The sequence below is a fragment of the Quercus suber genome, unplaced genomic scaffold (genome assembly GCF_002906115.3).
Source record: "Quercus suber isolate HL8 unplaced genomic scaffold, Cork oak 2.0 scaffold_478, whole genome shotgun sequence".
In the NCBI taxonomy this organism is placed as follows: Eukaryota; Viridiplantae; Streptophyta; class Magnoliopsida; order Fagales; family Fagaceae; genus Quercus; species Quercus suber.
Window position 1 is genome coordinate 443,426 of NW_027069929.1, and position 16,337 is coordinate 459,762.

The window sequence follows — 16,337 nt, forward strand, 5'->3', positions numbered from 1 at the left end:
TGGAGTTTTACTTTCTTACTATGGTAAATGGTGATTCAAATGAAAACTTAAGATCACCTTATTTATTTATTTATTATTATTAAGAAGAAGAACAAATGAAGTTGCTGATATTATTATGCCTGCATTGTAATTATCTTTGTGAGTGCAAGAATAATTATAGGTACTAATAATCTTTTTTAATTTGAAAATGTACAAAATTTATACTGGCATTTCTCAATGTACCTACATATGTGAATTAGCTTTCTGCTAGAGGAATATTGTTTATTGACACTTGTCAATAGTAGTACAAGTCCCTCTTTAAGAGAGCTTTAGTTGATACATTTAGTCTAGTTAAGAGTGCCCCTTTCATGCTTCTTATTTTCAGTTTTTTTGTGAATAATTAGCCATTGACATCCTTATAAAACTTGCAGGAGGAAAAGATTGATGCTTCCCTTGAGGTTCTTATCTTATCCTTGTTGATGACGAATTATGGGATGTTGTCACATATGAGGTTTGTCATGCTTTCTAATTCTGTAATTATTATTATTGTTGCTTTTAAGTTTTCCTGTCTTATATAGATCATTGTGTATTGCAAAAGGCCAAAAGTGGTTATTGTGTCTTAATTTAAAAAAATTGATCATTGCACTCTACCTCATTACTAACACAATGGAGATTAATCTAGCACTTTTATCATTTATAGGGGAAAAAAAAATGTTATTTCTTATTTTAACAATTTTTGAATGGGTGTCAAGTGTTTGCTTGACTTTAGAATTAATCAAACGTGCTATTAATCTTAACGTTAATGCTCCAACTCTCTAATTCTTTCCCCCTTTCTAGGTTGATGCTTTGGTTGAAACCAATCTAGGAGCTGGAACAAGTAGCAAAGAGGTTGATGTATGAAGCATACCAAGTTGTGTAGGATCAAGAAGATTCCTCTCACATTAGATGTGGAAGCACCCTTCCTTGGCTTGAGACTAAGGTTTGGTTTTCTACTAGAATGGATGGTGAAGTGCAATAAAACCAAGTGGTTCACAATGATAGAAAATCATAGTGTTGTGCTATTGAAGGTATGTGAACAAACTCATTAGAATGTGAATGTATACTACATAATATCATCTTTTAGCATAGAGCTATATTTGAAACCCTCAGTGGTTGAATTTAGCTAGGAACATGCCTTGTTTGATTTTGTAAAGAACCATTGGCTAAAGTCAACTATGATTACAAGGTAGCCATAGTGCTTGGTAGTGGATGTGTCTAACTATATTTGGTAGTGATACTTTGTCAAGTTTTTTAAGTTTCATCAATGATCAGCTAGAATCTTGTTTTCTTCTTCTTTTATGGGGTCTTATGGGTTTACAACATAGATTATTATGGGATTTTAAGGGCTTGTTTTTNTAATTCTCATGTTTATATTTGAATAAAAATAATATACTTTTATTGGTACAAAAAAAAAAAACATATTTTCTCTTGTTAATTTTTATGTTTATGTTAATTTTACTTTTACCTAATATATATATATATATAATAATTATAAATGTTATACCCGTATCACTTTTAGATTTTTTTTTATTATATAAAAAAAAATAGTAAGCAATAATTCATCAAACTACTAACAAATATATAAAAAAATGAATATGAGTAAACAAAAAAAAATTTAAGTTTGCCGATACTTTGTAACTATAAAAATTTAATTTAAATTACAAAAATTTTGCATTAGAAATTTCATTTCTTCCTTTCTTTTTCTTCTATACTTTGCTTTTATTTTTTTGTTTAATCTTTTTTTCTTTCTTCTAGATCTTTGATATGTGTTATGGGTAGGTGTGGAAAGGACCCTCCCAAGTCCCAAGACTCCTCACACCCTCTTCCATTCCTTCCAAGATCACAACCAAGTGCGAGGAAGCTTAGGAATAGTCAAGTGGTGAACGAAAACTGTACCGTTTCATTAAATATATATATATATATATAACACGAAAATGCTCACAACTCACCGTATGAAGCAACGAGACCGAGTGAGGCAAAATCGCTAATTTTCTTTCACCAGATATTGATGATGGTTTTTTGAGAGAAGGAAATGGAAAAGTAGAGGAATGATTTGTGGCTTTGGTGTTTTCTTTCAGCCCATACAACAGGTATTTTCTATCTCAAAATTTCTCTATAGTTTGATTGATTTCTATCTCTCTTTTCCTTTTGTTTATTATACAGAGATACTGATTTTACAAAACTGGTAATGAGCCTTTAAACATGTTTGATGAAAGCTTTGACTCAAGGCTGGGAATTACCCCAAAACCCAGTTCTCTGAAATTTCAGTAGGTTTTTCATTCTTGTTTTAGATATCCTTCTTTAATCTGTGTTGGTATTTGAATTTTTCCTGAAGTTTTGTCATTCAATTTCACTTCCTTCTAGCTTTGCCGTGGTTCCATTGCTGATCTGTGAAGAAATAGTAGAGTAATACGAACTAGCAGGTGGTTCTATTTTTATATTTATAGCCCAAAGATTTTGGTACACAGTTTGCAATTCTTGATTAACCCAAGGAATCCTCCAAATCAAAAGCCTAAAACCTTATGACAACACCCCAGTCCTATGTATGTTTCACAAAATTCCCAAAGAACACAAAGGAAAAGATCTTCATAAATATCTCTAAGATGTCAATGGCGTACTTCTTTCTCTCCTTAAATTATTGTTATAAGGTGAATTTCTTTTCCTATCCTATACTTCATTCTTGTTCATCTCTTTGTTTAAGATGTGAAAAATTTTCTCACTTTTGGTGTTAACACAATTAAAGGTGCAATGAAACAACATGCCTCAAACAAAATATTTGTTAAAATAGGAGGCTTTGTTCTTCAAGCTATGGAAATGGTGAAAAATTAGACGAAACTCAAATGTGATTGACACTAGAGACAGTGTGATCAACCATTATTCACAGTGCACAGAGTCAAATATCATGCTGAGTTGTGTGAGCTCTAAACTTAGTTCCTTAAAATTTTGGTATTTGATATTTCAAGTTTTTATTTTTATAGTGAGTCCGAATGTTTGACTTAAATTATTTTATCTTAGAAAAATAGATGTGTATTAGCTTATTTTATTGTTAGTGAGCTAATTTTTTTTGTCTTGCATGAATTTTTAGATGAGTTCATGGCCATGTTTAGGGAGAAAATTTGTGCCCAATTATATAGCTACACATATGGTAATTGTTCTTGATTTTGTACCTATTTGAAAATTATGTATTTTGATAAAAACCCATGGTTTTGGGATTAAAGATTTTATAAGTTTACCAATATTTTGATACAAACCCTATGATGTCTAATGTGCTATTGAATGGTTATAAATTTCTTATGATTTAAAGAAATAATTAAATTTTAATGTGCTTTTATTATTATTTTTACCATTTCAGCCGAAAGAAAATTGGGGCAAAAAAAAAAAAAAAACCTAGAATCAGTAGCTTTTACCGTGTTTAAACCATCTTTGCTGACATTATCCCACCAAGAAATGGATGACATGGTATTCCTTATTAGCTAATTATTCTGTCTCATTCTATCATTTGGGAACACTTTATATAATTATATCTCTCTATGTTTGAATTTATAATCCATGTGAATGTTTTTCCTAACAATATTGGGACTTATGTGATGTAGACCACTTTGAAACTAGATTTTAGAGAATAAATGGGTGGTTGGCAGTTTGCTTCACCATGCTGATTTTTGAGATCACAAATAGGTTAGTTTGGAGCAAGCTTCCATCTATGCCACCTTGATAAATTTTTAATTCAACCCTTAAATCACTATTACTTTTTAAGGTATATCAAGATTGATCAACTATAGAAATAGTGCAACATATGTGTTTGAATGCTTTAGGTAATGTTTAATAAACAAAAAAATTCGACCCTAATTATCTATTCAAATGGAAAGAAGAACAAAAAAGGATAAAGCGAAAAATGCATTTTGATCCCTTGAGTTGAGTTTATTCATTTTGAATTCTGTCGAGAGATACACTACCAAATTTCCAATTTCTTTGGAGCTACTAACACTACCAAATCTTTGGCTTGCTATAGGAAAACACTCAATTGTGTCATTTCTTTTTTATTTATTTCTGAATAATTGAGTGCTATTTGTTGCTACTCTGAATGCAAAATTATTACATCAATATTTGAATCAATTAGGCTATTTACAAATCATTTTTTTTTTTTTACTATAAATGCAAGAGATGAATAAGTTTTATTGTCTTCAAGCTCTAAGAATGTATTAGTGCTTCTCCTAATTACAACAGAATTATCATTTTATTAAAACTACTTAGTATCTTAATTAATCATGTATGTATGTATATATTTTAAATTTCTTTTGAAATTATGAATTAATACGTAATTTTCCTATCTCAAACCAAAATTCATAGTTTCGTCCTAGTATTTTATGCTTTAGTTTAAGTTTAATAGATCATCTATGAATAAACTTTGGTCACATCCAAAACCATATTTTGGTCATATCTATGCAAAATGGTATACAATCTAACTTTATGAATATCATGATACATGATTGAATCTAATTACTTTTATTTTTGTCTTTTAATTTTACTTGCCCGAAAAGTGTGATACCCTATATTATATGAGTTCAATCTATAAATCTAAAGCTTACCATTCTTCCCTTGAGACTGCAAGTGAAAGGCCGAGACTCTTGAGACAATCCAAGCCAAATGGTCAGTGATGGTGCTCTAAGTTTAGAAAGAATTTGCTACAAATTATCTATATCACTACTGCATGAACCAAACTAATAGAAACTATCTCATCAAGGTTGTCATCAAAAGAAGGCACAGGCTCCTCTTGTCTTTGCACATTCGCGATGTGAGGAGCTAAGCTATAAGAGATAGGATCAGAGGCAGTGTAAGACTATGAGGGATAAGGACATTTTGAAACAAAAGCCTTAATGATGACACTAGGAAAGGCAAGGACTAGCCTAGAAGTTGTATATGGTCTCAAACACATGAAAGATAGCACGATATATATGATTATAGGCTCATGTTTTACAATTACTCCAAGCCGAACTGCAAGGTTTCTCATTAGATTTAGGCCTATGATATCATATGTGAGGCCAAAAAAATTCCTCTGTTGTTCCCCAATCCACAATTCGCAAATTTCCCTATTGATTTTTTTTTTTTTTTTTTTAAATGTGAGCTTGGTTCACATAGTGAGAAAATTAGCAAAGAATATTTTGGGCTCGAGCCTGTTTAATCAAGTTCAATTAGGATCTGTCTATTTCACAGCTTTGGGCTGGGCCAATAATCAAGTATACTTCATCTCATAGGATATCAAGGTTTAGGACTTTGTGCAAAACACGTATCTTTGGGTCTTAATATATGTTTCCTTGTTAGGCACAGACACATCTCGATTGGGCCATTGAGAACTGGGCCTTTGTTTAAAACTCACAGCATGTCTTAAGCCTTTTGTACCAGCTAAACGAGGAATTTATTGAATAAATTTGATAGTTACAAAGAAAGGAGAATTTGATTCTAGGTGTTCAGTAGGAGATATCAGTTTAGCTACAAGAAAAAAGCTATTTTCATGTTTTAAAATTTTAATATCTATGATTTTATTTGATTTTTATTTAATTTAAGGTGTGACTTTCCTTAATAAAAGCTTTTTATTTTTATTTTTTTAATGTGATTAATGCTCAGATTTTTATGATGGATGGATATTTGGATTTATAATAATAATAATACAAAAAAAAAATTTTTTTTTTTTTTTTTTAAATGTGAGCTTGGTTCACATAGTAAGAAAAGCAAAGAATATTTTGGGCTCGAGCCTGTTTTAACAGGTTCAATTCAGATCTGTCTATTTCACAGCTTTGGGCTGGGCCAATAATCAAGTATACTTCATCTCATAGGATATCAAGGTTTAGGACTTTGTGCAAAACACGTATCTTTGGGTCTTAATATATGTTTCCTTGTTAGGCACAGACACATCTCGATTGGGCCACTGAGAACTGGGCCTTTGTTTAAAACTCACTGCATGTCTTAGCCTCTTGTACCAGCTAAACGAGGAATTTATTGAATAAAATTGATAGTTACAAAGAAAGGAGAATTTGATTCTAGGTGTTCAGTAGGAGATATCAGTTAAGCTACAAGAAAAAAGCTATTTTCATGTTTTAAAATTTTAATATCTATGATTTTATTTGATTTTTATTTAATTTAAGGTGTGACTTTCCTTAATAAAAGCTTTTTATTTTTATTTTTTTAATGTGATTAATGCTCAGATTTTTATGATGGATGGATATTTGGATTTATAATAATAATAATACAAAAAAAAAGTTCTAAAATCTAGAATACCAACTACTCCAATATAGTGTGTATTAAATTATTAATAATTTATACACACTTAACTGGTGGCTCAATCTTTAACCAGACTATTCTATTATTTATTCATTCTTGAAACGCCATAAACTAATAGTGTGGTTAATTGAGCTTGAAACTTTCATACTAAACTAATGAACCCACCATCTTAAAACCAATGGGGCATGACTGCACATACTTGTGCACACCGATACATTGATGCAATTCCACCGCTCCGTGTATATATATATATATATATATACACACACACATAGACCATGTATAACGCCATGCAAAATATACAAATCTTGAGACATGGTCCTCTAATACTAACATTTTTATCAATATTAAGAGCAAAAGGATGAGGTAATATATCCATACTAATAGTACAATGTTTATGATATATAACATCTTCATAATGATTTATTCTACTCATTTAATCTCTCTGGCAACCACCATGATCGTTAGTCCACTGAGCTCCACATCCATAGCAAAACTCGAACGCGCACCTGCAACCAAATAAAAAATATATTACATCATCTAAAACCCATGGAAACTCCTATTTTGGACTCTCAAGTCAACTAATCAAATATATTATATTAAAATTGAAGTAGAGAGAAATTTTAATTAAAATCTAAATTAGATTTCAGTTAGAAATTTAGAATATAATTTTTCGTCACTTGTCCCTTCTAAGTTTTTTTATTTTTTTATGCCAAGTGAATTAGTCAGTATAAAAGACAAGAAATCCAATATAAATTAATAATCAGAAACTCAATCATATATCTAATTTTATATATAAAATTAAAATCATAAAGAGTTTGGTGGAATGCATGTTGGCTTAGCTCTCTAATCACTGGTTTGATTTTCATTTTTAGCTTGTGATTGTCTTTACAGCACTAATCATAACTAGAGAAGATACTTAAATTTAGAATCTATAATGTTTGATTAGAACCCTTTGTATGATTTTTAGGCTTGGTTGGCTTCCTCGCAAAGATACAAATTCTATGAAGATTGGAACTGTCTTCGTTGCTACAAGATCATTTCATTTCTTAACAAATTTAATACATAAAATTTTGAAAATCATATATATTAGGTTAAAGCTAGAGAAAATTCAATTATAATCCAAATCATCATATATATTATATTAAAGTCGAAGCTAAGAGAAAGTTTAATCAAGAATCAAAATAAAATTCTAATTGCGTTGCAATTTCACACCGAGTGTCCCTCTAATTGCCCACTAATTGGATCCCAAGTAGTTTTTATTTTAAATGGGCCTCAATTGTTTTATGTGTCATTCATCTCTATTTTCTTCTTGCTAAGTGTCTTTAAGTGTAGATTCATGAATCTAAACTTAAAAAATATAAAAACACTCATTTAAGATTTTATTGTACTTCTATGTTAAATTTTTTAATGTGTGACACTTCTAAACTATTTTAAACCCATCTAAATTTACTTCTAACCCATTATATTCTAATCCCATTTGAAACCATTTCTAATCCATTTAAAACTAATTCAAATTTTCTAGCAAAAACCTATTTGTTAAAATAGCAAAAGTAGAAGTTTTTTTTCTGTAAGTTTAGCAAAAATTGTGTAAAGATTGATGTGAATGCTTTAAGTGAGCTATAATTGAACATGGCATCTATTTTTTATTTTCCCTCTCTAGCTGAAACAAAACGACGACATTACCATGCCACTATGTCTATGTTTTAGAGCCAAGAATCTTGTAACTTATTTAGTGTTTGTCCATGCACAAAGTGCTTGGGGTTTAGAGGGGAAAGGGTTCGCATAAGGTTAGTAGTGTATAATTTTAGATCTAATCGCACAACCAACTTAAAGATATGGGCACTACACGCTATGGAAAACAATCAAGCACTCAAGAACTCTAAACACCCATATTAGCCACTCACAAAAAAAGCATAATAATACTTTTTTTTTTTCTACACTGCTAATTATGTTATTTGTATATGGTCAATCTAAGCAAATACCTAATGTAATTAAGTAGCAATTACATGACAATATTGGTTTCAATTTGTTCAACTAATAAAGAAAATCTCTAGTTATCAAATAAAATAAGTTTTGAATCTTGTCAACATCAAAAAGAAACTGTTTGATATCTTATATCTCGATTGTAAAGAATAATCATCTTATCTCATAGATTTCAAATCCTGTTGTATATATAAAAAATTACATGACAGTGAATAGCAAAACTGACCTGCAAGTTATATGTAAACAACCATCAGTCCTTTCCACATGATATTTGCAATGAGGGCACCTCATCCATTTTTTCTCCTTAGCAAGCTCCCTGAAAATGAGATCATCCCTCTCTTTCTCATCCTCATTCAGTCTCTGAAACTCTTCACAATCCACCCCTGAATGCCACGGAAGAGAACACTGTGCACAGAACAATCTATGGCAGAATGGACACTCTGACTCCCTAATAGCTTCTCCTTCTTCATTATCATTCAGCAACATTGCTGAACAATCCTTGTAAGGACAATAAAACCTCTGGGAACCAAACAGCTCTTCACATAGAGCCTTGTCCCACCTTTCAAACACGTCTTTCGGAAGCACTGCCCTGCAAGCATCAATTTCTAAGACACCATTGCAGTCCAATCCAGGGCAACAAACAATGGTTATGCTATCTTGGATCTTTGTGGCAACATGTTTGCCAATGCAATCAGAGCAAAATGAGTGAACACAGCCCTTAATTTTGAACATTTCGTCTCTATCTTTCTTTTCCACACAAATCTCACAGAAGCTATGCGATGATTCTCCAGCTTCTTTTGTAGGCTCTGCTTCTGGGGTTGGAAGAATTGCTTGTATTTTTGGTGATGATGGTAATATCAATGAGGATGAGGCTTCCTTGTTGACCAAACGGGAATCGATAACACAGCCCATAAGAGCCTCTTGGAGCTGCAACTCTTCTGCACACTTTTCATCCATTACATCGAAAAAAATCCAAGCTTCTTTCTCATCAAAAACTGCTGAGTAAAAATCATCCACACACGTAAACTTGGGAGAGGCTGATTCTTGTGCCATATTACAAGTTGTGTGTCAATGATCTGTGCCTTTACTCTCTCTCTCTACTATGGTCTATGGAAATGGAAACGACTATTATTTTAGAAATGACTTTAGGCTGTAGCATTATTTTTTATAGGAAGATCAGGAACTTCGTCTAGGGGTTGCAACGTTATCGAAAAACCAATTCGAACCCAATTCGAACTTCGTCTAGGGGTTTATTTTATCTCTGTTTTTTTGGTCCTGAGCTACTCGCTAAAGTCCAATTATTTTATTGGAACAACTTTCTCGTACGTTTCCTACGTGATATCTATAAAGTGTGGAAAGGGGAAAGAGCAATTGGAATAAACAATTCAAGAGTCAAAGACTTCATTTGCAAGGAGGAGAGATTTCAGATCCTGTTCATTAACCACCCAATAATGGGTAATCTAAATCAGCAAAACTCTATTTTATTTAATTTTTTCATTTTAAGATTTTAGTTTTAGGAGTTTGGAAAATAAATAATGGTGGATAAATTGTTATATTAGTCTTAGCTTAGGTAAATCTTATAGATTCCAATTAGCTCAACTAGTAAAAATTTTAATGGTTGAATAAGAGATCTGGGGTTCAATTCCCACTTACACCAAAAACTAATTGGTATCTTGGTCTAATAATAAAGAGCTATTATCAGAATGCCATAGGAAAAAACTCTCTGCTCAACTGGTAAAATTTCTGATGGTTGAATAAGAAAACTAGAGTTGAATCATCAGAATTCAGAAGTAGACATCATAGGTTGAAACATTATAAAAATAATAATAATAATAATAATAATAACAAAATATAATATGAAATGTCGGTTGGGTTTATGCTTTGTATGCATAATTATGTGGCGGCTGTGTCCAAGATGGGTGCTTCTTGGTTTTTGTTTTTATTTTATGACCACACAGTATTCTAAGAAATTGGACTAAAACATGTCATAAGTCCAAATCAAGAGCTCCATTTACAAGACATGGACGTTTTTGTATTTTTCTTGATTCCCTGATTCTTCGCACATCAGATTTGCCTTATGATCCACACTTCTCTACTATGCGGAATATGACACATAATTGATACTAGTATTTCTTTTCACAATAAATTCCTATATTTTTATACAAAATGGACTTCTTTTATCATTTGAGCTTCTGAGTTCCCTTTTTTTTTCTTTCTTTTTTTTATTAAGAGATAATTATAATATATTGCTAACCCCACCAATCGAACTTTTTTTCCTAAATTCAAAACACTTAATGCATGAAGAGATAACAATTTAGCTACAAGGTCATTAACCAGGTTCTGAGTTCTATACATGAAACCCATGACTATTCTTTGAAGCCTCAAGTCTAAGTGGGCAAAATAATACAGTTGGGTCAGTTGGGAACCCAAGTTGTTAAAGGCCACCTCAATAGAAGACAATATATTGATTGGGTATTTGTGAGAGATGATCCAATCCAATGCAATAAACTCAGAGCTCAAGTTTCTTTGAGCTGGACCATTGTTTCAACGTTAACTGGACATAAGCGGAGATGTTGATCCTGATAGTGATGGACTGTGTAGCTGGGTTTAGACAAGACCATTATATTAAATATCCGACTATGATATAGGTTGTGCTGGGCCTGGTCCATAGGTCCATAACAGTTTCCCATAAAAACACTTTGTTGTCAATTCTCAATTTCATCTTAAAAAAAAAAAAAAATCATATGAAAAATAAAAAATGATATGGTGTTTGTACTCCATTTTTGAAATTAAATAATGCAAATTTGTTTCTTGCACTCAGATGGTTGTGGCTTAGAATCTCACCAAGTGTGCTAATAATTTGTCAACAAAAAAGAAAAAAAAAAAATGACAATAAATTTGTAGTATCTAAAATTCCATAAAGGATTAATATCATAATGATTCTTTACAAAAGAACTATAATCCTCTTTCTTAAAAAAACCATTGATTTCAAGGATGGAATTAAAAATTGGCTTGTAATCCTTTGAAGAAAAAGAATATTTGAATATCGTGAAAAACTTGAGAATGGAAGCTTAAAGTCCACATCAAAACAGTATATGCTTAATATGTGAAATTTATCACACCCACACAGTATATACTTAATCAATCTGAGGCATTGCAAGTTTATTCATTTATTTTTATGAGCATATATTCTGAATATGCTTTGGTTTATTGTGTTGCGTATGATATAAGTTTAATAAGAGGAAACAAATAGTGCATTGGTCATTTATGTAAAATGCAGTATTTTTTTTTCAAATCTAAAGGGACCATTAGCTAAATTTAACGTATAAATTTTTTTTTTTTTAGTATATGCTTTGGTTTTATTAGCTACTTATGATATACAAGTAATGAGAAAGGAAGAAAAATGATCTATAAATCATGTAAATAAACTTATCTCTTTCTCAAAAAAAAAAAAAAAAATTATCTATTTTTTAGAAAATATACCCTTACTTAGGTATTTGATGAAGGAGGTCAAATCCTATAACCCCTCTTACCAGTCCCACACCCAAGGAGGTCAACTTCCTTATCCTTCTGTAGGGACTCAATTTGGATTGACCCTGAATATAAATGGGTTTTCAGCCCAATTCAGCCCAAACAATAAATTTATAGAGAGTGGGTTAAAGGTTTAGGCACTGGCCTTCGATCACCATGCATGAACCTTCCTTACAAAAAAGACTAAGAGTTTCTTTACAAATGGGGGGATGCTCCTCGGCCTGTGGCCGAGAAGACCTTTTTCTTTTCTTTCTTTTTTTGCCCCCCCCCCCTCCGTTTTACTTTACTTGCTTTTCTTATATAGTTTTCATCTTCCTATCTCCTTCTACCATCTGTTGATTATCTATTTGCCTTTCTTCTGGCCGTCCGTCCCATTAGAGGCCTTATCAGTACTCAAGTGGTTCACTCTGATCAACGTTATCCTACCAAGGGGTTACCTCCCCATTAATGTGACCAGGGAGGTTAGTTGAGTGCATTAAATGCGAGAGTGACAGCTTACTTTGGGGTTAGTCTCTCCCAAAAATCATCTTTGTCAGGCCGAGGATAAGGAGGTCCTCGGCGCGGGCTGGGAAAAGAGGCTTTCCCCAATTTAGCCCTGAATAGTCTGTGCTCCTCGGCATGGGCCTTGGGCCTACTACACGATGGGCCGAGGTTACCAGGCCCACGGGCCCCACAATAGCCCCTCAAAACCCTGCTGCACGTTCCCTCGGACGGGGAGGAGGGTTTTGATACATGCGGGTCCTCTATACGAGTTGCCCCACTTCGGTTTGTGTTGATGCTAGTGGCTTTTTGACTGCTCGATGCGCGTTTTTAGCGTTTCAAGACTTAATGGGTGCCCACATTAAATTTTGGCGGCACCACGTTTCCCATTTTTAACGGCATGATCTTTTGCTTTTATGAGCAAGCGGTTACATTTGGGGAATCTAAGGGGGAGTATAAGTACCTGTTTGAATCGCCTGGTTTCATCATTTTCGCGCTTACAATTATTGACGCGTATGACTTGAATCTGGTTCGACTTGTGCACCATCTGAAGAGTATCATCATACTTCTGTAAGTCTTCTTTTTCTAGCGATCCCAAATTTCCTTGATTTTGCTCCTCCTTTTCTTCTTTTTAGAACTTTTAGTCATCTTTGGGGAATGGGTAAGTTTAAGAAGTTGGTTGAATCCGACGAGATGATGAACAAATTCATTGTCGACTATGGAATACCCAATAATGTGAGCTTGAAATACTGTGAAGAAGGGGAGTGGTACCTTAAAAGGAGAGAGGGTGAAGTCGTGATCCCGATAGTCGCTTTTGTAGAAGGAGGGATGAGAATCCCTATGAGGCCGGTAACCCTCAATTACCTTAGGCATTTTCGCCTATCTCCTACTCAGTGTGCTGTGAATGTATTTAGGATATTAGGGTATGTAGATACCCTGAATGAGAAAATGGGGCTGAGACTGACTCACCACGATGTGAACTGGTGTTACAGCCTTCATCACCTGAGGGGTAAGACGTACTATATGAAGACAAGGGACGATAGAGTTCGTCTTATCCAGTGTCTTCCTGACTCCAATAAAGGGTTAAACCAAGATTTCCTTATAGTGTCGGGAGAGTGGCATGACGGCTTTCATTGCCCAACAGTAGAGGGGGAGCCAGGTAGGGCATCCGAAGTACAAGACAATCTAGGTTTCAGTATTTTCAAGTTTTGTACCTGTATATTTGATTTGGTTGATTAACCATAGGAATTTCGCTTTTCTTTTCGCAGATCCACACGCCTTCACACGTCATTTCCACCTGGTTAACAAAGCGGATCTGGAAACCGTTCTCAGGTCAGATCTTTTCTTGAACGAACCTGATAACCAGGTCAGAGCTGCTCATAAAATCCTCAGATGCGACCCAGCTCAGACATCATTCCCAGTCCCGAAGCACATAATTAGAGCTCGTGATCATCGGCTTACGCAGATTACCGTGGTAGAGGACGGTTTTGCTTTTATCGGGGGGTCTTATATACCTGAAGGCATTCCGCTATCCGGCCCATCTTCATCCCAGCAAGTAACGGTGGCCGAGAAAGGACCATCTAAGAAGGCAAGGGAGGTGGTTGAATTGAGTTCCTCCGAGGACGAATATAGTGTGTTTGACCTAGCTGATCAGTCCGAGGATCTTCCTGGTGGCCTAGGAGACCCTCATTTGTCCAAAGCCGATCTCCAATCCCTAAGAGTTGGTACTCAGGCTGAGATGGGTTTAAAAAGACAGCCCCAAACCAATCTTCTTGACCTGCTCGAAGGCGGTTCCAAGAAGGATGTACCAGGGGAGTCGCAGCCCCAGCCCCCAGCACCTCAGCCCCAGATTCTAACCATGCAAACCAGATCGTCCTCCGTTCCTACAGTAACAGACCCTCCTACCGAGTCTCATGACCCGAGAAGGAAAAGACTTTCTAAGGGTAAGGAGCCAATGGATGGGAGTAAATCCCATTCTTCGCCCGAGGAGGGTAGGTTTCGCAGGCCTCCGAAGCAACTGAAGCTCGGTGATCAACGAAAGAGCAAGAAAGCCACCCAGCAGTCCGAGGCTCAAGCCTGGCTGCCTATTGCCATGCTACATAATCAGCCCCTGATGGATAACGCATCAATGCGAGAGTCTCAAGGAGACGAGGGGGCTCTCGTGGCCGAGGCCCTGGAGAAATCTCTTCTTCTTCCCACTGACATGGCCGAGTTAGAGAAAATGAGTGGGTCAAAGGTTGTCCTCGACCTTAAGAAATATCTAGGCTTGGTAGGTCCTTTGGCACTTATTCATTTTCCTCAAAATTTTGTCACTTAGTATCTTTCTTTCTCTTTACAGAGTTACTTGTTTTTGCTGGCAGGCTATCCAGGCCCTTTTCCGGTTGGGCGAGGAGGTTGGTGACCATAGCAATGCCTTAGCGCAAGAGCGCGACAAATTCTTGGAGGCTGCCAATACTCTTAAGAGATCTGAGGCCGACCTAAAAAAGGCGACCGACGATCTGACAGAGATGATGAAAGCCAGGGATACTGCTGTCTCTGATCTGGCCTTGGCCAGGAAGCAAGCTGAGGATCAAACTAATCGCTTGCAAGATGTTGAGGGTCAATTACAAACTGCCAAGAAGAACATTACCTATATGAAGGAACAGTTGACCAAGGCAATCCATGAAAAAGGTGTTGCCGAGTATGCCAGGGACGAGGCTGTAAGAGCCAAAGACGAGGCGAAATTTGCTAAAATAGACGCTGAGCGCTCTGTGGAAAAGGCAGAGGAGGATGCTTTCGCAGAAGGGGTGGCTAAAACTGAAGCCACCCTTCGGGCTCAAGTTCCTGCAGTGTGCAGGCATTACTGTTCTCAAACCTGGCATGAAGCCCTCAACCAAGCAGGGGTTGATGCCTCATCTGATCTTAGAAGGGAGGATAGGGTATATTACCCTATTGCCATTCGCGAGGTTGCACCTGCTGCTCCTGAGGAGGGATCCTCATTACCATCGGTTGAAAGTCAAGATAAGACCGCCGAGGATGCGCCGTTAACTGATCAACCATCCGAGGAGGTTGAGCCCTAGACAGCGTCAGGGGAAGTTGTAACCGAGGGTCAGGAAATACCCCAAGACGCGGCAAGTCCTCCGATGGACCTTCCGGGATTAGGCCCTTAGGCCTTTTGATTTGCTTACTGACTTAATTTGCCTACTGAATTGAGGAGACTAGTATACGGCATAGGATAAATTTGTTTATTTTCTCTTTTATCTCATTTTGTTTCTTGCCTCAGTGGCGTTGTAAGGGAGTTGTATACTTTCTTTTTGAATTAAATACTTAATACTTCGCTTCCAACTAATGATATTTTCTTTTCTTTTGTTTGCTTTACTATTGTATTCTGCTCAATATTCGTATTCTATTTTGAAGTTAGCTTCGTGAAACCATCTGTTATCCGTCGAATACAAATCTAAAGATCGTAGTATAGCTTGATTCTAAGTAACTCTTTAGTTTTTCTCCAAATAGTTACTTTCTCCATGGGTTCGAGTCCGAGGACCATGCAATACCTTGGTTCTGTTTACCACTTCTATTTTTCTGTAAGTATCTAGTTTTACCATAGGTTTAGGTCCGAGGACCATACAATACCTTGGTTCTGCCTAGTACCCAGATATAATGGTGTGTGTAGTTTTACCATAGGTTTGGGTCCGAGGACCATGCAATACCTTGGTTCTGTCTACCACTTCTATTTTTCTGTAAGTATCTAGTTTTACCATAGGTTTGGGTCCGAGGACCATACAATACCTTGGTTCTGCCTAGTACCCAGATATAATGGTGTGTGTAGTTTTACCATAGGTTTGGGTCCAAGGACCATGCAATACCTTGGTTCTGTCTACCACTTCTATTTTTCTGTAAGTATCTAGTTTTACCATAGGTTTGGGTCCGAGGACCATACAATACCTTGGTTCTGCCTAGTACCCAGATATAATGGTGTGTGTAGTTTTACCATAGGTTTGGGTCCAAGGACCATGCAATACCTTGGTTCTGTCTACCACTTCTATTTTTCTGTAAGTATCTAGTTT

At 35.3% G+C, this 16,337-nt stretch overlaps 1 protein-coding gene and 1 long non-coding RNA gene across 2 annotated transcripts; one reads left to right on the plus strand and one right to left on the minus strand.

The window, feature by feature from the left end:
• Positions 1-384: 384 nt before the first annotated feature.
• On the plus strand, positions 385-1,312 carry LOC112001846 (uncharacterized). Its single transcript, XR_010624738.1, has 2 exons — positions 385-490; positions 817-1,312. It is a non-coding gene; the product is annotated as an uncharacterized LOC112001846 (long non-coding RNA).
• Positions 1,313-6,355: 5,043 nt separating this feature from the next.
• LOC112001845 (E3 ubiquitin-protein ligase RSL1) lies at positions 6,356-9,494 on the minus strand. Its single transcript, XM_024034012.2, has 2 exons — positions 8,507-9,494; positions 6,356-6,803 (listed from the first exon to the last, which is right to left on the minus strand). Exons 1-2 carry the CDS (start codon positions 9,331-9,333, stop codon positions 6,731-6,733), a joined length of 900 nt encoding a protein of 299 aa, XP_023889780.2. The 5' UTR covers positions 9,334-9,494; the 3' UTR covers positions 6,356-6,730.
• Positions 9,495-16,337: the final 6,843 nt, after the last annotated feature.

Coding starts and splice junctions, on each gene's coding strand:
- LOC112001845 (XM_024034012.2), bottom strand. CDS start 9,333: ATGGCACAAGAATCAGCCTCTCCCAAGTTTACGTGTGTGGATGATTTT. Junction 6,804..8,506: donor TGTTTACATATAACTTGCAG/GTCAGTTTTGCT, acceptor ATTTGGTTGCAG/GTGCGCGTTCGAGTTTTGCT.